Below are 21,547 nucleotides of genomic sequence, written 5' to 3'. Positions count from 1 at the left end.
GGAGCTCAGCCCCAGCTCCTGTCCTGCAGCAGTGACAGAAATCTCCCAGAATTACCCAAATCTGGGTGGTTTTCCCCTCTCTCAGTGGAGGAGCTGGCTGAAGTCAGCACTGCTTGACATCTGAAGGTGTCACAAGGACGAATATCCAGGCTTAGAGAGCCAAAATCAGCCTCAGCCACGCAGTCATGGCATCACTGAGGTCCCTCAGGGTTATCAGCACCCAGGAAGGGGCATACATAAAAATAGATATGTTGAAATATAAATTAAAAATAAATAAATCTATTTATTAAATCTAAATTATTAAATAAATCTGTTTATTAGATAAATATATCTTTAATATAAATTAAAAATAAACATAAATGAAAAAATATCTATTTAAATAGAAATATATTTAAATTTATAAATAAATCTATTTATATTTTATAAATATAAACCACCTCTGAGGGTGACCCACCACGCAGCTGCTGCTTTAGAGGGAAAATATTCACTTCAATGGGATGAAATTTGAACTAGAGTTTAATAAAAACCTGTGGCTCAGGTTCCTGGTTCTTCACATGTGTTTCTGATCTGCTGGGGGGGGGGCTCAGGCCATCTGCTCAGAGCACACAATTAAAAAAGAAAAGTTTAAAACCGCCCATTTTGCAAATATAAAGACTCGTATTGCTCTCCAGTTTCATTTTCCTATTGTGATGTTCTCTCTTTATTGGGCTGGAGAGAAGTGGGACCGTCAGGGGGGTTCTTCTTTCCTTTCTTTCTATTCTTTACCCTTTAAAAACCTGAACTGTGCCATTATTTCCCCCCCTCTTTGCAAAAGAGCTGCACAAACCTCTCTTATTATTTTTGCCTCTCATATTATTTTTGCCTCTCCTATGATTTTTTTCCTGTGTCTGGCCAGGGTGGGGAGAAGGAGGGAATATAAAGCAGCCTTTTGTCCCAGCAGCCCCTCTCCCAGTCCAGCTCCCTTCCAGACTGGGACTGCAGCCCCATCTGGCTTTCCGTGGCCAGAACCGATTGTTTTGCACCCAAAAAACCCCGGGAGATAAATTGTGGTTTGTTCAACAGACAGAAATTTATAAAAATAGCCAAGCAGAGTGGCTGAGCAGGTTGTTGATTTAAGGATATCTTTCTCTGGGTGTTTTTAGCAGCTTTATTATTTTTTTAAGGCACCTTGGCTGCCTTTTCCCCTTCCTTCAGTCCCCACTGCCTGGCTGCTTTTCTCTGGCTGCACCTCCCCATCCCACAGAGGTCAGTGAGGAGAAATGCAGAGAAATCCAGTTCTAAGAAGGACCTGGAGAAAAGGAAAAGTCAAAAGCAGGGGAAAAAGAAAAGTGAAAATCAGGGAATGTGAAGTGGAAGTGAAAACCCAAATCTTGCCAATATTTGGTCCCAAAGGGCTGCAGGGGTGATGCCACCAGGCTCCCAGGGCTGATGTCAGGCAGGAGGAAAACCAGAAGCCACAGAATCATTTTTCCTCAGGGTGGGTCCTGCTCTCTGGTGGAATTCCCCGCAGCAAACACTTAAAAAACACTAAAAAGCCACTTTTGTGCTCTGAAGGGGAGCACACAGCCCACGTCTGGTGGTCTGGAGCCCCAGACATGAGTCAGGGGACAGCTGGACACGTGCCCTGCCCGGGATGCAGGGACAGGATATTCAAACCTCACTCCACTTTTTCCTGCTTGTGTTCCCTACCTTAAATCTTCCCATTTTCTACAGGAAATCCCAGCTGTGCAGCTGGTGCAGCCTGGCTCTGTCTCCCCACGCCAGGCTGGAGGAGGGCTGGGTAGGACAGCCCTGCTGAGGGATGCTGTGCCCTTCCCTCAGTGCCTTTTCCAGCTTGGAAAACCAAAAAAAAAAAAAAAAAAAAAAAAACACCACCCTGGAGAAATACACTGCTAGGGTGCTCAGAGGTGCTCGGGGCTGTGCCTGCCTGGGAGTGTTTGCTTTAGGGTCATTGACTCTGGGGGTTATCTGGGATTGGGGTGGGAAGTATCCACCTGGAAGTGAACGCTGTGTTGGTGCCTCCTGCCTGGCCATGGAGCCCTTGACTGGTATTTGGGTGTTGGCAGAGCGACAGCTTCTTCAGGAGAGCTTTCCAGAATTAGCAAAGCCATCTGGCTTTTGTTCCCCTCTGAGGGAATGGCTTGTCCTTCCCTTGCAGCGAGGAGTCCTTGCTGAACTGCTCCACAGTTGGATTTGGGATAGCACACAGACAGACCTGAGGTGTTCTGTGGCCTTTGCTCCAAAAAACCTCTTCATTTTAAGGCATGAGTCTTAATTTAATTTTAAACAACAGCCAGGAGGCTGCTGATCCAAGGGTGCAGCAGTTATGGGTGGGAGAAATAGGATTTGGTGTTGTGTTGGGGCAGGGCTGGGTGCTGGGGACAGCATGGAGAAGTGCCAGGGTTCAGGGAAGGGGACAAGGAGGGGACAGCACTTCCCTGCCCTGTTCCTCCAAATCCAGCAGCCAGGAGGAACAGCGAGTTCATGGATCCTCACATGATGGGAAATTGCCTCCCTCCCTGGGACTGCAAACCAGCAAGGTTGAGAAATTGCCAGAGAGGTTAATCACCATCGAGCCAGAGGGCTGCTGCTCCTCTTGCTGCTGTGGCCAGGGGCAGAGGCTCGTGGGCTGTGATAATGGCTCTGCAAGCCCAACCTCGGGGATGCTCCTGGCTGGGCTGGGGCTGGGGCTGCAGGACTGGGCTGAGGGTTTCATTGGAGTCCCCACACAGAGATTCAGTGAAAAAGAGAAACTTTCCCCAGCCCTCGAGAGGGTTTGGAGCCACATTTCACGCTGGTGACACTTCTCTCCCTGCTCTGCTTAATGAAACCTGTTTTTCCCCAAAGAGGGCTCCTCTGTGAGTGCCCAAAGCAGCAGGAGCAGCCCCATCCAACCCTGAGCAGGATGGGGACACAAACATCCAGCTGGATTTAGCCAAACCACCAGGAATCTGTAGCTGAGTCACGGCTGTGTGCGAGTCAAGCCTTTATTCTTTTTTAAAATTTATTATTATTTAGCCAGACTTTCAACGATTGCCTTCCCATTTTGCAGTGCCCAAAGGAGGCTCTTTAGGCACCAGCTGCTCTGTCTGGGGGGGTCACTCCTGTCCGTGGCTGGCCAGGAGAGGGCTCAGGACATGGGGACAGGGACTGGGGGGATGGTGAGGCTTTTTTTGACCCCGTTGCTGCAGTTTTGCTGCTTTTCTGGAGCTGCTGTGTTTAAAGGAGAGACTCTGGGAAGCTCTGAGCACCTCCAGCACCTCTGATTTTTGGGGTTTCCATGTGGCAGAACGGTGGTGATTCCTGGGCCTTTGCTGATGTCTCCAACACCACTTCCACTCCAGGCTGGAGCTGGGCTGTGACAATCCATGGGAAGTGCTGGTGACAGGATTTATCAAGTGGAACATCTGAGGGCTGCCAGGCTGGCTCCAAGACAGGGATTAGGGGTTTTGGAGGCTGAGCTTCCACTTCATCCTGGAGCTGCAATGAACCCCTGCCCCTCTTCAGCCTCTGGGTTTGGGGATATGGAGTCAGGGAGTTTGTCAGGATAAATCTCAGTGATTCCCAATAATTGGGAAGGTTTTACATTATCATTGCTCACCTTGAGCCTGTGTTTATCCAGTTGAAATGCAGGAGTTGCCAGAAGCCCATCCAGCGGGATTTACTCTTAGGGATGCTGAATCTCAGACTTTTGGGGTGATGCCCTAACCCAAGTCTAGTTAATGATCAGTGGGAGCCCTGAAGAATCCCAGGATTTGGGGAGCTGCTGCCAGTGCCAGATGAAGTCACTCTGCCCCTCCTTTCCAGCTGTTTTTTTTTTTTCATTGAACCACAACGATTCCTCCGAGTTCCTGAAGTTGATGTCATTGGAAGTGATGTGACATTTTTTGCACGCATATAGAATAAGTGTTTAAAAATGCTCCAGAAAGAGCTTTTCCAGCCTTGTCTGGGAGCTGGCTGGGGAGTTGAGTTAAACTGGCTTTGGTGGAACTTAATCCATAAAGCAAATGAGTCATCAGGCATAAATGGCTTTACCATAAATGTCAGGCAGATCCTTACTGGTCCTGACAGTTAGCACTTCCATCTGTCTGGTGGAGCAAATGAAACCCTCACAACTCACAGTCCTGTTCAGAAATGTGCTGTCCTGCCTCTTCCTCTTCACCAGAAGTTTTAGGAATAAAGGCCAAAGTGTGATTTATCCCTTTTTTTAAACACTGCCTCTCCTAATCTAAAAAAAAATGGGGTTATTTGCAGGCAAAAAAAATCGATATTTTTATTCTCTGCTTCAATTTTTTTTTTAAACCAGCAAAACAAAACTGATCTCAGCCTCTGGATGCTACCGAGTGTTCCAGTCACTGCAGAACTTCCTTCAGCCTTGTGCCCAACTCATTGCCAGGCCAAAAAAGAGCTTTACCCACTGTGTGGGTGGCTGGAGGACGCTGCTGGTGACTTCTACAAAGCAACACCACAGTGTTTCCATCTTGCTCCCTGCCTGAAATAACTCATTACTTGAAAATCAGTCTTTGATTTGGCTGGTCAGGCCTTTAAACCACTTTACTGGTGCGTTTTTAAGTTGTCCCTCTTGGAAAGCCCTGTCCCACACAGAGCTGTGCGTGTGGACTAACGGGATCTTCGTCAGCGCTGCAAAAATCCAGCAGGGAAAGGGATTTTGGGGTGGTTTGTGAGAAAAACAGGGAAACAAACAGACACTTGAGGGAGGAATGGGAGCAGGGCTGGCTCCCCTTTGCCAGCCAGGATCCCTGGGCACAATTTATTAGCAGCAACACACTCGAGAGGACACAAAAGGCTCCCGAACCTCCCAGCGCGGCTCGCTCTATTTAAAGTCGGCTTTTTAAATCACAGAAATGGGGCTCTTGACAGCAGAGCTTTGTGCAGCTTTTGTGAGGTGCAGATAGTGGGGCTTTTTATTGCAGCCTAAATTAGCCCATTTTATTGTTCGGCGCTGAGGGATGAGGTCAATTGACTGGGAATCTTGCTAACAAGGTTTTTACTCCTGTCTGCTTTTTACAAGTGTTAGCATGGGCTATCCCCCAGTGCTGGGTGCTTGCTGGGAATGAAACAAAGATGAATGGGCTGAGCTCTCCTCCTTCCCCCTCCCCTGAGCTGCTCAGCCTCTGTGCTGGGGCTTGGCTGCTCCCTGGGGCTCTCAGTTGTCCCAAATTCGGTTCTCCTGGATTTTGCATTGGTTCAGCTTTGGTTCTCATGAATTTTGCATTGGTTCAGTTTTGGTTCTCCAGGATTTTGCATTGGTCCAGCTTTGGTTCTCCCAGATTTTGCATTGGTTCAGTTTTGGTTCTCCAGGATTTTGCATTGGTCCAGCTTTGGTTCCCCCAGATCTTGCATTGGTTCAGCCTTGGTTCTCCTGGATTTTGCATTGGTTCAGCTTTGGTTCTCCCAGATTTTGCATTGGTTCAGCTTTGGTTCTCCCAGATTTTGCAGGCTGGAACAAGACAAGGATGAACTCTGGGCAGGGTGATTGACTGGGTTTGAAAAGGAGAGGGGAAATAGCAGCCTGTGGAGCAATGCTGCTGGAGCGTGGTGAGCTCTGACGGAGCCGTCTGATGCTTTTTCCTGGCACTCCCCACATCCCAAATTTATTCAGTTACGCACTGATTTCCCCAAGTTCTTGACCCAGAATGAGCAGGAAGCTTCCCCTGCTCAGCCTCCCCCTCTCACTCAGCAGAAACTGTGGGGCCCACGCTGTCCTTCGAGGTTCAGTTTTCTGCTGTGGCCGCAGGGATTTGCAGGTGGTTTTTTTCCATGTCCTCCAAGGCTGAGGATGCCCAAGCTCCTGCAGGGAATCAGGGTGGGATGAAGGATTTCTCCCCGTGCATAGCTCAGGAGCTGCCATCAGCTGAGACTAAAAACAAACCCAGCTTTAGGAAATTCTCTTCTGCTTAACCTTTGGCACTGCGTTTAGCCAAGATGCCTTTCCTTGCTTTATCTGTTCCTTGAGGAAACACAGTTCCAGCCCTGGTCACTTATGGGATGCAGCCTATCAGCTCTCCATGAGGTGCAAATCCAACCTTATCAGGGAGAAAAAGCTTTTTCAGCCTCCCCTGCCTCAAGTCCCAGGTCTGCTTTGGGGCTGGTTTATTTCAGCTTATCCCAACAATGCCAGGCACTTCCCATCTTCCCATGGAAAACGGGGAGCTTTAAGCACCTGAGGGAGAGAAGGGCCCAAATGGCTTAGCTGAGGTGTCAGGGAGGGGTGGCCAAGATCCTGGGGGCAGAAATAGCAGCTGGAAGGGTTTTCACATCAGCCACAGATTTCCCTGGTCGGGTTGGGTATTCCCTGCTGGAGGGAATTCCAAAGGAACAGGTTTGGAGCTCTGGAGTGCCTTTGGAGGCAGGAATGGTTACATAATTTATGGTCTGAATAAGCCCATAACACCCCCAGTACCCCCACCTCAGGGCTGGGGGTGTCCTGGAGGTGCCACCATGGCCCAGTCCCCCCGTGGGTCCCATGGGCAGGTGGTGGCCAGAGCTGCTTGGAAAAGGGAAATGTTCTACAAGGCAAAAAACTTGGAATTTTTTTTTTATTTTCCCAATACTCTAAGCCCAATTTTGGTGGTTACATTGCAAAAGAAAAAGCTGGAATAGTAATGGCAGGACTGGATTTATATTAACAAAAAAAAAAAAAAAAAAGAAAAAGAAAAAGGGAAAAGGAAGGAAAGATGTTTCTTGTTTTAAAAATGGAAAATTGAAAGCCACTTTGCAGACATTTCTGTTAATTTTGTAAAGGTTATTCACTGGAAGCAATGACTAATAAGCTTCAATGAATGCTCTTTGAATGGTGACTCGGCTAGGTCTGAGAGGTGCCCAGATGTTCATGAGCTGCTGCAGGGAGGGAAGTGACAACCTGGGAATGGAGGAGGGAGCTGCTCCTTCCCCAGTGGATCTGTGCCCAAATTGTGAACAGCATTCCCTTTTTTGGGGGGAAGTCAGTGGGACACATCCATGATCCAGTGACACCAAGGCAGATTTGGCCCAAAATTTCAAAAATATCCTTTTCCACAGGGCTGTTTGCCAGTCTGGCCAGGCTCCCTTTGGAGCTTCTGGTTCCTATTACTGCCCAAATCATCCTCCCAGTTTTGCTGTAACGCTCCTGCTTTTCCCCCTGATGCTTTAGCCATGTTTGTCTATTATTAAAGAAGAAATTTTTTCCCTCCCCTAATTAAAGTATCAGCTCTAAGCATCCAAGTAGTAAAGTCTTATGTAACTGTCTGCTGAATGAACTGGATTTTGGCATCGTGGTTGAGCAGCGTGGTGGCTCTTTAGGAAACTCAAGAGCAATTTCTGCTCTGACCTTCTGGCTGTGGCTGTGTCGGGCTTCAGGGAGCAGCTGCTCCATTAACCAGCCCTGGTGCCTCATGAGCTTCCTCTGCACCTGATTTTTAGTATAAAAAAGCCTCCCTTTGGCTCTTTTCTGGGCTTATCAGATGCATTTCTAATCTCTCGCTGTGTCTGTTGTGGGTGGAACATCGAGGTGAGGCAAGATGCAAAAAAAAAAAGGGGGTGATGTGAGGCCAGCTGGTGGGCTGGGAGAAGCAGAGAAGTTTTGAGACCAATAAGCAGCTTTTGGGACTGGCCAGGGTGACTCTGCAGCCCTGCACAGGACCAGGTGGAAAGGAGTTGTTTTATTGCTGATTTGAGGGGGGTACAAAGCTCTTTTCTCTTTGTTTTTCCTGCACCTGCCTTGCTTGGGGCTGTCAGTGCTGTTGTACCGGGTGATTTCTCTTTTGGGGAGGTGGATTTGGGGCTGGGGATGAAGGACAGTGGGTTCACACCTCGTGGAGCAGCCCAGGAGAAGCAGCTGCTCCCTGGACACGGAGCGTTTCCCCTGGCTCATCTCAGGGGATGCGCCCATGTCAGGAAGGTGGCCCTGCCACGTGTTTTGCTTTTCATTCCTTTGTGTTTCTGGCTTTGATTGCAGCCTCGGGCTGGTGTCTCCAGGAGCACCACCCATCCCTGACCCTCTGTGCTCCCCTCCCTGCAGGGTGACATCCAGCAGCTCCTGATCGTGGCGGACCCGCGGGCAGCCCTGGAGTACTGTGAGCACTACAGCCCCGACTGTGACACCGCCATCCCCGACTCCCCCCAGTCCCAGGACCCCAACCAGGATGAATACGTGAGTCTCTCGGGATGGTTTGGGGTGTAATCACCAGTATTTGGGTTTATTTCACCCTTGCAAACACGCGGCTCCTTCCTCCCGCTCAGCTTCCCCGCGACTCGTCTCCAACGTCCAAGACGGAGATTGTTTTTAGGATTTGCAGGTTCTGGGTTTGGCTCTTGGGAGTTTCCCTTCTTTCCGAGCTCCTTCCATTTCCAGAGATGGAAAGGAACATCCTCTTGGAGCTCAGAAACACAGGAGAGACAACGTGAGCCAAGTGTGGATTACTGACCTTCCCTGGCAGCTCCAGTCCTGTCCAGACCAGCACCTGTTTCTAAATTTCCAGTTATGCTGTTGGACTTGCAAAAGGATTAAACAGTTCTTTATCAATATTCGGTGAAACAACAGGTGTTAAAGGAGGGAGAACCTCCCTTCTTTTCCCCCTGGACTTGCTTTGAATCTCATTTTGGCAGAAATGCTCCCATGTCATCCCTAGGAGCTGCTGTGCCCAATAATTTTTGTGTGAAGGGTCCACCCCAGGCCTTTTCCATAAAAAAAGGGAACACAATAAGAAAGGCTGGTGCAAGATGTGTTTGTATGTTTGCTGCCCAGTCAGAAATGTCTGGGTGTGGCTGAATTTAATGAGCATCACCTGAATTTTGTCCTTTTAAAAGAGGTCTCAGCTCGCTGCTGTCTGGCATCCTGAGCCACTCTCTTGGGCTGATTTGCTCTCAGCTGAGCCCAGACCTGCAGGGTCAGGGAATCCCCATGAACCAGTAATGCCATCAGCCCTCCCAGTTTATCTTTGGGATTAAATTAATCCAGCACCTAAGCAGGGCTTTGGGATGCTCACGGTGAGGCGCAGCCCCAGGGAATCGCCGCGACCGCTCCGCCAGCGCTTCTGGAGAAACAATAAATAAGACAAATAAAACAGCACTTTGGTGGAAATCTGTGGCAGCAGGAAAATAAAACTCCTCTTTTGGAGCCAGCAGTCCAACAAGAGCTGGCTTGTCCCGAGGCTGTGTTGCTCCATGTAGGAATAACTCCTCCACGCGCCGGCGGCCGCTGCCAGGGAGAGCTGGGCTGGCGAGGAGCGGGGCCGTGCCCGCTGGAACCAGCCTTTGTTTGGGTTTCTTGCTGAGGAATGACTGCTGCCTTGTGGGAAAGGCTGCGAGGATCTGCTTTTCCAAGGCCTCCAGCCTGCAGGCCTGGGGCGGGTGGGAAGTCTCAGGGATGCTGTGAGTGCAGGAACAGCGGCGGAGCGGCTGCGGGGCTCGAGGGCTTTGTGCCCCTCTCTCAGGGGGTCAGACCTGGGAGGTTTCAGCAACCCAAGGTTAAAAAAATACCACAGAGTCACTGGTTTGGGTTGGAGGGATCTTAAAGCTTATCAAATTCCGTCCCTTTGACAGGGCAGGGTCGCATTCCGTGATCCCGGGTTGCTCCACATCCAACCTGGCTTGGGGCACTTGCAGGGACGGAGCAGCCACAGCTGCTCTGAGTGACCCATTCCAAGGGCTCCCCACCTTCCCGGGGAGGAATTTCTCCCACTATCCCATCTAAACTTGCAGTGTGAAGCTGTGATGTCCAAAGGAGCTGGCAGGGACACGCTGGGTGCTCCCACCTCATTTCCTGCTTCTCCTTGCAGTACACGGACGGGGAGGGAGAAGGTGACACTTACTACTACGAGTACCCCTACTACGAGGACGTGGATGAAGCTGTCAAACCAGAAACCCCCACCACCAAACCCGGCCCTCCTGAAGTGGCTGCTGGAGAGAAACCCGAAACCAAGCAGGTACGGAGGCGGGTCCTGGCAGGGGTGTAGGTGCTGAACCTTTGTAAAAGGGGAGGATGATGCAGAATGATTTTGTTCCTCTGAGCGTGGTGCTTTGTTTCCCACGTGTGACAGGATTATCCAGCTCCCACAGCACCCCCTGAGAGGGGGAACCCCGGGAAGCAGCCCAAGGAGGACGGAGCAGTGGATGATCCCCTGGTTGATGAGTACAACTACGAGACCATCAACGAGGAGTATTTTACCCCAATGCCCTATGAGGATCTCAACTACAACGAGGAAATCGATCCCCAGGGCGGCCTCACTGAAAATGCAGTGGAAGCTGAACTCCCCACGAGCACTGTCGTCACCTACAATGAGACTGATGTAATTTTAATTCATTAATTTTAATTTTTTTTTAATTAATTCTGCTGTTTCATAGCCCTGGAAGCAAAGGAGACAGGAGCAGCCAGATGGTAAATCCATAAGTGGTTCAGGCAGCTGCAGGGAGAGGAAGTTTCTTGTAAAATGTTTTCACTCCAGATTTTTCAGGGTGGGGAACACAGATATTTAGAATTTGGTTAAGGATTATTCCCCTGGAAAAAGCTGCTCATATTGACATCTGCATTTCCTCGGGTGAAGTGGTTGTCTGACAAAAAGAGAAATGAGGGTTGCTGTTAAAATCTTAGTAAAAGCCTTTTATCTCAAAGTTATTAATATAAATTCTTAAAATGTTGATTTGCTGGAAAACATCAATATTTTTCATTTTGCCATTTCCACTGAAAAGCATTTTTATGTTTTTCAGTTTGTTTTGTTTTGTTTTTTTTTAAAACAACATTTCAACACTGGGACAAAGGCTTGATTCCAAAACTGCTGCATCCACCTGGTGTGAACTCCTTCATTCTGTGCATGGATCTGCTCAGGGCTGGGATCAGCTCAGACCCCACAGCTTTTTCTGCTGGAATATTTAACTTTTATTCCCCCACACTTCAGTATCCTCCAGCTGAAATGCTGCACTCGAGACTCTCCTGTGCTTAAGACTTGCCCAGTTCTTGCTTTTTATGTTGATGCTGAAATAGGTGAATGTTGGTGAGACTGAGATGAATTTTTGGGGAGCTGGGTGCTGTGGAGCTCAAGGAGCAAGGAAATAATGGCATTAAATGGGCAAATCCATCATTATCCAGGAGCAGCAGCAAGGGAATCAGTGGTGGGATAAATGGAATTGTTCTCTGAGCAACCTGCTCTAGGGGAAGATGTCCCTGCCCATGGCAAGGGTTTGGAACTGGAGGAGCTTCAAAGTCCTTCCAACCCACACCACTCCATGTTTCTGTAATGCTTCCAAATCCCATCCTAATTCCCAGGAAGAGCTTAGGGGTGGTTTCTCCAGTGGAGAATTACTTCTTGTGCGGCTGTCATAATTCAAGACTGGCAAAAGAGATGGCAGAAGTTGGCCAGGATCCCTGGAGGTGGAAATTTGGGGGGAAAGGTGTCAGGGGAAGTGTCCAAGCAAAGATCTGAGCAGCTGGAGCGAGGCAGGTGCAGATCCAGCCACCCCAAGGGCAGGGGGGGGGGGATCCAGCCCAGCCAAAATGTGGTGGAGGAGGTTGGAGAGTCCAAAATGATGCACAGGGAGAAAAGGAAAAGGCTCCAGGAATCGAGAGAACCCATTGAGGGATGGGAAAGTTTTCCATTTCCTGACCAAGAGCCAGAAATCTTTGGCCAAGCTTGGACTTTCTAAGAGGGAGGAATTAAAGATCGGATAGAGGGGCCTTGAATTAAAAAGTGGAAGAAGAAGGAGGAGGCTTCAAGGGCCACTTTAGTTGTTAAGGAAAAGAACTAGAGGAGGAAAGTTCAGGCAGGCGGCTGCCCACTTACTCCAAATATCATCTTTCCATGCAAATAGACCTGAGGACCTCAATTAAAATATCAAACCAGACATTTTTGATATTCATTTCATGCAGTTTGCTGTTATCCCCAAACCCTTAGAGGCAGATGAGATTTTTTTAAATTAGGGTTTTAAGGTTTCAAAATGCAAAACTAGGTGAAATATTTCAGCCAGGATAAAAGGTGGTGGGGTGTGATAGTAACAGATCCATTTGAACCAGCCCAAAGGAAAAATAATCTTGACTTTTCCAAGTTTTCCAATTAAATTATTGCCAAAGTACAATTTCTGCCAAGGAGAGTTGGTGTTTGCAGAGGTAAGAGAAGGTGGACTGGTGAGTACCTTAGTTCTAGGCTTAGTCTTAGTTTAAAACCTCCTGAATTTAGACCCAGATGTTCATGTTTATGAGTTCTGAGCAGTTTTGGCACAGAAAGAAGTCTGGAAGTTGTGATGACACTGAAGTGACTTTGAATTCGTGGTAGCGAGGAGCTATTTCTCCAGGAAGCACTGGAAATAATTCAATTTCTGGACTATTTTGGTCATTACCTGGATAGGAAATAAATCTCAGCAGCACATGTTGTTCTCTGCAGGGCTGCTGAGAGCGAGGGGTGCCAAAGGCCTGTGCCTGCCAGGCTGCTGGGAGCACAGGGACATGGAGAGCAGCAAGGAAATTCTGAGCCTTGTCTGGATGTCCTTGCTGTGCTCCGTGGCATCTGAAAGGATTCAGGGGTTGAGGCACCAGAATTGTAACAACTTCTGCTCCTCGGCTGAGCCCAGGCGCAGGTTGGAGCCCAGACTAAACAAACAGGAGGCTTTCACAGAAGTGAACTTGGGTTTTTCCACATTTCCTGCTGCAATTGGACGCTCACAGTGACACGTCGTGGGTTTGGTGTCCATCTGAAACCTGGGAACGGATGTGGGACTCCTTGGGCTTGATAATCCAGGGTCTCCAACACCAGGGCTGTGAGAGATGAGGAGGATTTGGAGTTTGAAACTGCCATGACCTCTTCCTCCAGGCATTTGGAGTTTGCAGGGTCCTCCTGACACGAGCTTTGTGCTGTGTTTTGTTTTCCTCAGTCCAACTTTTCTTCTCTCTTCTTCTGTTTTACTGGAGATCAGTGAAGAAATCCCAGGGAAAGCCAGGGTGTATATTTGACATGAGGCTTCTCCCATCTGTCTTCCTGCTGCTGGAGAAGTCACTGGAGACTTAAAAATTCCAGAATTTAACTTTTCCCCAGGCTCTCCTGTCACTATTATTATAAAGCATCCTCAGTTTGCAAAAATCACCCCCCTTAATCTAACAACACTTTAATATCCCAGCTAGGAGAGAATTCCAGCCTGACCCATTGCTGCTCTTTCCTCTGCAGGCTCCTCAAGGAGGGGATGACCTGGATAAAGATTTCACTGAGGAAACCATAAAGGAATATGATGGGAATTATTATGACAATTATTACGACCGGACAGCCTCTCCCGACATCGGCCCCGGCATGCCGGCCAACCAGGACACCATCTACGAAGGGGTGAGAGGCTTCCTGCTCCATCCAGCAACATTCTGCTTCAAAATGTTGCTTCTTCCATAATTTAGAGCAGGATTAGTGCGAAAAAAAAAACAAGGATTCACCCACCTGCAACTTGTACTTAAACAAGGAGGAGCTGCCGTGGGTCTTTCCTGCAGGAGCCTCAGGAGGATGTCCAGTTCCTGCTGGGATTGGTGATGGTGATGATGGTGATGGTGGCAATGTCCTCTCTGACTGTCTGGCTTTGTGTTTCCCTGTGTCCCACAGATCGGTGGCCCCCGGGGTGAGAAGGGGCAGAAGGGGGAACCTGCCATCATTGAGCCGGTAAGGAGCGCCTGAGTTTGGGGTTTTGTTGGGTTTTCCCCCATGGAAAAAAAGGTGGGAAAAGGTGCAGGGAATTTGTTCTCAGTGGGACAGCAGGGAGGAAAACTTCCCATGAAAGAATTCCCTGGTTCTGTTAATCTAAACCACTGGAATGATATAATTTTTTTTAAAGCTTCAAGAAGCGACCTAAATCGTGAAGGAAGTGCAAGAATTCCCATGAAATCTCCCGTTTAGCAAAATAAAACCTGGGACTGAAGCATTAGGCAGGGAGCAGGTCTCATCCCTCAGGAGTTTGGGAGCATCCAGGTCATATCCTGCCCTGAACTCCCAGCTTGGGGCTGGCTTTAATTGGGCCACCAATGGGAATAATTTTATCCCAGTGGGAATAAAAGGGATATAAAATAAATCCCTGCACAAAGCTTGGGGAGGTTTGCTCCTGCACCAGCTCCACAGTCCCACCAGCATTTCCTTTGTGTCTTCCCTGGGATGGAACACTCTTCCTTTGCCTTTCTGGCCTGGTTTTGAGGTTGAATTTCCTTCCAAAGAACAATTCCAAGCTGTCTGTGCCCTCCGCATTCTGCAAAAGCTGTGGGTGCCCAACCCAGCACCCCGAGGTGGGGAAGGAGCCTCGTGGTGGGGCTGGCTGGGGATTCCTGTGAGCAGAGCAAGAGGCCCTTGGTTAATTCCCATTTTTTCCCCCTCTCTGTGTGCCAGGATGCCCAGGTACCCCCACTCCTGCTCCTCCCAGGCTGGAATTGGGGATCAGCTCCTCGCACCCACCTGGGTCCCCGCGGGCTGAGCTCCTGCTCGCTGCACAGCTCAATTAACCTCATTTTCCCTGGCAGAGGGCCAGCACAGCACCCAGCGCTGCAGCAGCACTTCCCATCGTGCTGAGGCCATTATTTCCCTTGGAATTTTCCCTCCTTTTCCTCTTTCACCTGAAATTTCTGCAGATGCTGGGGAGGGGAGCCAGCCAGAAGCCGGGGTGCAGTAGCGTGGCTTCAAAACTCCAGTTTAGTCCCTTATAAAAACATTTCTGACCTTTCCTTCCTTCCCTTCCTTTCTGGGTCTCTCACTCTGCAAACAAAAGGAGGAGCCAGCGATTTCCTTATCAGAGGGGTGGGAAGGGAAGGGGGGCAGCCAGACCCCACGAAGATGATGGCAGAAACCCAGCCTGAGACGCTACAAAGCGAACAAAATAGTTAAGTTTAATCATCCAGAAAGAATTTGGCCGCCTTTGCTATTTCAAAACACTGGAGCATGGATGGCTTTTGCCAGAAAGTAAACAAGACCAAATGCTGCCTTGTCCCTCTCCGTGCAGCTCCTCTTGAGCAGGGAAATTCGGATTTGCTGCGCTCTTTAGCTCTTTTTTTTCCCCAGTTTTTGATGGGAGCTGCAGGAGAAGGGAAATAAAAGCCAAGCACAAAGTTGGATTCTGCTGGATTTTTACTCCTTCCCCTTCAAGCCCAGCTGTCCTTCAATCCTTGCTCTGTGCTGACACTTGCTGGAGGCAGCAGGGCAGGGCAGGGGCAGGAGGGATGGAGAGGAGGGATGCAGGGATCCCAAATATCCCAGCTGTGGGGTCACCAGGCCGCTGGCACCTCCTCAGAGCCCTCTATCCTTCTGGAAGGACCCTGGTGCTCCCCTTTAGGGAGGGTTTGCTCAGCACCTCTGAATTGCAACAGGATTTCGAGCTGGTTTTGGGGTGTTGGCTTCACTTGTGGGCGGTGTCTGAAGTGGAAGCCTTGCTCTGTTTTCCCCTGGGACAATCCCAAATCCACGGCTGGCTTGCCCCTCTCAATGGGATCACCCCACTGGTGCTGTCCCTAAAACCCTGCCACGTTTCCATCGCTCCCATTGATGAGCATCCGTGGAAACACAGGAGGTTTCCTGCCAAGGAGAATCTCCAGATGTCCCCAAGGCCCCAGCTCGACATAAACCAGCAGATAAATATGGGAAGATGCCAAGGATGTTTGCATCCCCAAATGGGCCAGTTATCCCTGACCCTTCCCCCTGGGGAGCAGCGTCCTGGGGAGCAGAGCCTTGGTGCTGTGCGTGCTCACAGCAGCACCCCAAAAACCCCCTGTGTGGGCTGGGCTTCTCTGCACTCTGATTAATTTCTGGTTTGGAACCTGTCACACCAGAATGTGTCATCACTGCTCCCAGAAGGATGGATTTTGGGGTGTCCATGTGCTGAGATCTCAACAAGGATGGATTTTGGGGTGTCCATACACTGAGAGATCAACAGGGATGGATTTTGGGGTGTCCATGTGCTGGGATCCCAACAAGGATGGATTTTGGGGTGTCCACGTGCTGGGATCTCAACAAGGATGGATTCTGGGGTGTCCATGTGCTGGGATCTCAACAAGATCCATCCAAAATCCATCATTTTGGAGTGTCTGGATGCTGGGATGGATTTTGGGGTGTCCACGTGCTGGGATCTCAACAAGGATGGATTCTGGGGTGTCCATGTGCTGGGATCTCAACAAGATCCATCCAAAATCCATCATTTTGGAGTGTCTGGATGCTGGGATGGATTTTGGGGTGTCCATATGCTGGGATCTCAACAAGGATGGATTTTGGGGTGTCCATATGCTGGGATCTCAACAAGGATGGATTTTGGGGTGTCCACGTGCTGGGATCTCAACAAGGATGGATTTTGGGGTGTCCATATGCTGGGATCTCCACAAGGATGGATTTTGGGGTGTTCATATGCTGAGATCTCCACAAGGATGGATTTTGGGGTGTTCATATGCTGAGATCTCCACAAGGATGGATTTTGGGGTGTCCATGTGCTGGGATCTCAAGAAAGATTGATTTTGAGGTGTTTATATGCTGAGATCTCAAGAAGATCCATCCAAAATCCATCATTTTGGAGTGTCTGTGTGCTGGGATGGATTTTGGGGTGTCCATGTGCTGGGATCTCTGGGGTTTCCCTGCAGCCTGGAGCACAGGCATGTGGAATTCACCCCTAATTCCCACCCAGTGAAATATTTCCATGGCTGAAGCTGCAATGGGCACGGGGTGAAGCCCATGACCTGAATTCCTCCCTGGTGAGGAGCAGCAAATTTCCCCTCTCACATCCAGCTGCAGTGGGAGCCAGATCTTCTCTGAGATTAGAAACGCCGTGGAAATGAGTGTGGACACCAGGAAAGGCAGGAAATAGAGCTGGCCGCGCATTTTTTGGTGCAGAAACCCTGATGGAAGCTCATGGCAGGCTGTATTATGTTATTTTTTGCTGCTCTGGGCTCAGGGAGTGTGGTTTTGGGGCAGGAATGCCTGGATTTTCCTGCAGACATTTCAGATTCGTTCAGCTCTGTTGGAGTGGGGTCAGCTGAGGCTTTTGGCACCAGAGCCTGAGAACAGTTTAGGGTGAGCCCAAAGCAGCCCCTGCATGGCTTCTCCCACAGATTTTGCTCACCCACAGATTTTTATAGCTCATCCCTTAGGAAAAAATGTCCCTGTTTGCCACAGGTGAGCTGGGAATTGCTGACTCAACCTGAGCTGCTTCATTTCTGACCCAGAGATAAAAGGGACAGAGCTCTTCCCAAAGCATTGCCCTGATGCCCTCTGGAGAGCATTTTCCAGGTGGATTGGGAGGTTTCTTTCCTGCCTCTTACATACTCATGAGGGAAAAAAAAAAATAAAACAAACCCAAACCTTAATTTTCCTGAGTGCATGGTAGATCTGATCTAAAGTGATGACAAAATATTTAGATTGAAGAGGCTGGAGTAACAATATCCCAGAATTTTTTCCCACACAGTGATTTCCTACGTTCACAGAGGAAATCACAGCGTGCAGTCTGCTGGAAAAAAAATCACTTAAAAACCACCTTGCAGCTTGATTGCTAACTTCTTGTTAAGCTCTTTAGGGCTAGGAACAGCTTTTTCCTCAAGCTCCAGCAGCACCAAGGCTGGACAAAGTCCAGGATTTGTTTTTTCCCTGGCTCTGAGCAAAGGGAGAAGGCTGTGCTGGGGCTGATGCTGGGAGTAAGAGCTGTCCTGTGGGATTTAAATACACATTATTTGGCTTTTCCATGATCCTCTGCACCTCTGGGAGAAGTCATCCAGAAGGAGTGGAAACCCTCCAGCTCTGGGATGTCTCCATGCAGCAGCAAGAGCTGAAATATTTAAGAACAGATCAAGCACTGGGCAATTCCCTGTGGACAAAATGACTTTGAGGATGTGTCTAATCATTTTTTTTTCCTTCCTCTTGCTCAGGGAATGCTGGTGGAAGGCCCCCCTGGTCCTGAAGGCCCAGCAGTAAGTGACATTTTCCCCCTGCTCCAGGGTTGGGATGCTGCCTCCGGGCTCTCTTGCTCCCATCTGCCACACACGTGCACAGAGAGAGCTTTGGGGTGGATTTTGTGGTGCAAAAATAAACAGAGAGCTCGAAATCTTTTCCCGGTGCTTGTAGAAATCTGCTACAAATAATAACACATTTTCGTGGCTTAGGTTTTTCTCCCTCTTTTCTCTGCCAGGGCCTTCCAGGACCTCCAGGACCAACTGGACCCGTGGGCTTAATGGGTGACCCAGGGGAGAGGGTGAGTGGCCGTGGTTTTCTCCTCTTTGCTGGAGTTTTGGGTGGGCTGGTGTGGGCAGAGTGGGGCTGTGGGGTATCCCTAGAGCCTTAAAATCCTGTTAAAATCCTGTTAAAATCCCGTTCATCCTCTGAGAGCAGCTCCCAGAGGAGTTCATGGTGGGATACAGGGCAGGGTTCTGCATCCAGGGGAAAAAGGGTTGGGAAACAGCTCCATTCCTCAAGTGCATGAAGATATTTTCCAAGTTAAAACCAACATTAAGGCTGCAAACCTCCTGCTCTCTGCCTGTGCCCTTTGGCTGCTCCTCCCAGTGTGGCACTGGGAAAAAAAAGGAGGGGCAAACACACACAGAGTCACCAGCACAGGGAAATGGAGCTCAGCTGGGATTCTGCATCCTCATTCCAGCTGCTCCTGGCAGGGAGTTTGGCTTTGCTTTGCTCCAGGATGGTCCTGGGGTCGTGCCAGGGTCTCTCCCTGTGGCCTTTCCTTGTCCCAGGCTGCTCCTGGAGGGAAAGGAGCCCTTGTGCAGCACTTCACCTTTTCCCTGGGTGGGTTTATGGCTCTGTCCCAGCCAGCAGCAGGCACTGACTGATGTTCTTTAACATGAAAATATGTCATGGCAGTGCCACAACTCAGGCGTGGCTGTGGCTGTAAATCACTTTTGTCCCTGGCAGCCTCTGCTTTGTGAAGTGCTGCTGCAGAACCTCCAGCTTTGGGGTGTCTCCTCAAAGGCAGCTGCTCCCAAGGGCTTTAGGGGATGGTGACCCCAAATCCCGCACAGCTCTGTCAGGGTCGTGGACCTGGGTCAGCAGTGATCTGTGTTTGGGAGCTGCTCAACTCAACCCCCAGGTCAGTAAGTGCAGCAGCAGCATTCCAGCAGCAATCCATGCCCTTGGAAACCCCAAAACTTCAACCCCACTGTCCTCACCCCCCGAGCTCACCCTGCAATGACCCTGGGACTGCTCCTTTTGTTCCTCCCCCTGGCAGAGGCAGCCAGGTGAGCTGGGTGAGGAGCTCTCGCTGCTCCCAGCGCTCCTCCAGCAGGAATTTTGGCCTGACATCTCATGGAGAACTCAGCCTGGCTTTGCACAGAGCCCGAGCTGGCTCAGCCTGGGCTGAGACCAGAGGGGTGCCCAGTGCCCTTGAGCCACGCTGGCTCTCGGGGGACGGAGCAGCAGAACTGGGCAGAGCTGGCAGGGCCACAGCAGGGCTGCAGGAGGGTGCAGGGGACATTTCCCAGCAGCAATCTCACCAGTAAATCCATGGATTTCAGCCTGACTGGGGAGCAAATCAAGCAGAGTTTGGAGCTTGGCTGATGCCTTGGTGCAGCCCGGTGTGGAGGGAGGTCAGGGCTGTGTCCACACCAGCCCCTGGAGCACTGCTGGTCCCTCAGCCTCCACCCAAAAGGGCCAACAAACATGCCTGCAGGTGTGTCTGTGCAGGCAGGCTCCGTTTGAGGTGTGTTTTCCCTGGAAAGCACAGCAGGGAGGGAGCAGCAGTGCCTCAGATCCCGGGGGATGCTCCAGAACACACAGCATCCTTCTGCTGGCACTGCTGGCACCCAGCAGATGCAAACACCTCAAGAGGAAGGCAGCAAACACTTCCCCAGTCTGATGCCCGAGGTGCTGAGCAGTTTTCCTGGCAGATAAGGCAGCTCCCTGCCCGTGGCAGGCTGCTGATCCTTCATGGATCCAAGAGCTGATCCTTCATGGATCCAAGAGCTGATCCTTCATGGATCCAAGAGCTGATTCCCGAACAGGGAACCACGTCCTGTTGGCATCCTGGATGCCCAGAACAACAAACTGGGGTGACCAGACACAGACTCTGTGTGTTTATAGGGCTTGCCACTCTTCTGGGCAGATTTTTTGGCTTGGACAAGGTGGGAAAAAAGGTAGTGGGGAAGGTCTGGCTGGATTGGGGTGGGGTGTGCTCTGATGTGGCTTCACACAGCTGCTTGTTGTTGTAAATGCAGCTCAGTGTTTGTGGCCTTGATTAGATTTTTTTTTTTTTGGGGGGGTAACCTAAGACCCAGAAAGAGTAGAAGGCAGAACTCACTCCTTTCCAGAAGACCAGGACAGGATCTCTGTGCTCCCAAGGATCTCCCCTTGGCCTTGTTTCAAATGCTGCTGTGGTGCCAGAGGTTTGCTGTGCCTTCCTCTGCAGTGGCCATGCCCGTGTCCCCTTTTCCTTCTGATGTACCCACACGACAAAATACAACCACTGAGGGACAGGACCACTGCTGGCCCACGCTGGGAGGTGTCCCCTGAGGCTGTAGGGTGTATTTGAGGAGATTCCTGAGGTGTTCCATGGCACTGTCCCCAGCCTGGGTGTGCTGCATTTGTTTCAGGTCAGGTTCTTTGTTGCCTCCTTGGTCCCCGGGGCTTGGCTGGAGCCCTGTGGCTGCTGCACTCCCCCTTTTCCCCTGGAGCAGTGCTGGGAAGACCCTGCCCTGGTTTGGCAGGGTCCAAGGAGCGAGAACTACAAAAACACTGCTGCTGTATTTACTGATGGAGCAGTAATAACATCTCTGGTGGCCGTGACATGATTGAGGACGAGGGGCCCTGCCTGTGCTCCATCGATCTCTGCCTGCCAGCTCGGAAAGTCAATCCAGGCTCAGCCCGTGGGGGCCTCTAGGCCTGGCTTAACCCTTGTGGCACTGCACTGCTGCCCCAGCACAAGGAGCTCTGCAGCCTGGATTCACAGAGGGTGGGTGAGCTGGGCATGGTTTGCATCTCTCAGTGGTCCAGGGCAAGCCCTAAAAACCCTTATTTGGCTTCTGAGTATTTCCAGGGTGCTGGTTTTCCCTGTGGCCTCATCCCTTTCCTGGTTTGCATCTCTCAGTGGTCCAGGGCGAGCCCTAAAAACCCTTATTTGGCTTCTGAGTATTTCCAGGGTGCTGGTTTTCCCTGTGGCCTCATCCCTTTCTTGCTTGTCTCCCTCCTGCGATGTCCAGCTCTCCCTTCTCCTCCTGCATTCCTGGCAGGCTGGATGCTGGGCACACGGGGCTCTCTTTCTGTCACTTGTCCAGGCAGATATTTGCTGGCCAAGCTCCTCTGGAGCAGCCCTGCAAAGCCAAGCAGCAGCAGCAGCCACTCTGTCCCCAGGGCTGCTGCTCCACGCCCTGCAATGAGAGGAATAATTTGCATTCTAGCACAGGCTGCTCCTGCCAGTGTCCAGAACAGAGTGTGACCCAGCACGGGGTGCAGAGAGAAGTGATGAACTCGCAGGAGCTGCAACTGTATTAAAACCCTCCTTTTCAATTAGAGCAGCTCCTCGTTTAATTTGTTTATTATTAACCCTGAGAGTGTAGCTCATGAATTTACATGACCCTTCCCCGTGTACAGTGAGGAACGTTCCCTCTGCCTGCATCTGATAAAGAGAT

General features: G+C 50.2%; 1 protein-coding gene across 2 annotated transcripts in view; it reads left to right on the top strand.

Annotated features, from left to right (window-relative positions):
- COL5A1 (collagen type V alpha 1 chain) overlaps positions 1–21,547 on the top strand; it is a 138,320-nt gene that overhangs the window by 50,851 nt on the left and 65,922 nt on the right. For both annotated transcript variants that reach the window (XM_053962434.1, XM_053962433.1), the window contains exons 5-11: positions 8,021–8,152; positions 9,780–9,926; positions 10,041–10,289; positions 13,152–13,304; positions 13,569–13,625; positions 17,846–17,887; positions 18,106–18,168. In XM_053962434.1, coding sequence (XP_053818409.1) covers positions 8,021–8,152; positions 9,780–9,926; positions 10,041–10,289; positions 13,152–13,304; positions 13,569–13,625; positions 17,846–17,887; positions 18,106–18,168 — 843 coding nt within the window. The remainder of the gene's footprint in view (positions 1–8,020; positions 8,153–9,779; positions 9,927–10,040; positions 10,290–13,151; positions 13,305–13,568; positions 13,626–17,845; positions 17,888–18,105; positions 18,169–21,547) is intronic.

Source organism: Vidua chalybeata, chromosome 21 (assembly GCF_026979565.1).
Source record: "Vidua chalybeata isolate OUT-0048 chromosome 21, bVidCha1 merged haplotype, whole genome shotgun sequence".
In the NCBI taxonomy this organism is placed as follows: Eukaryota; Metazoa; Chordata; class Aves; order Passeriformes; family Viduidae; genus Vidua; species Vidua chalybeata.
The sequence above is the reverse complement of the archived record's forward strand: the minus strand, read 5'-3'. Positions and strand labels throughout refer to the sequence as shown.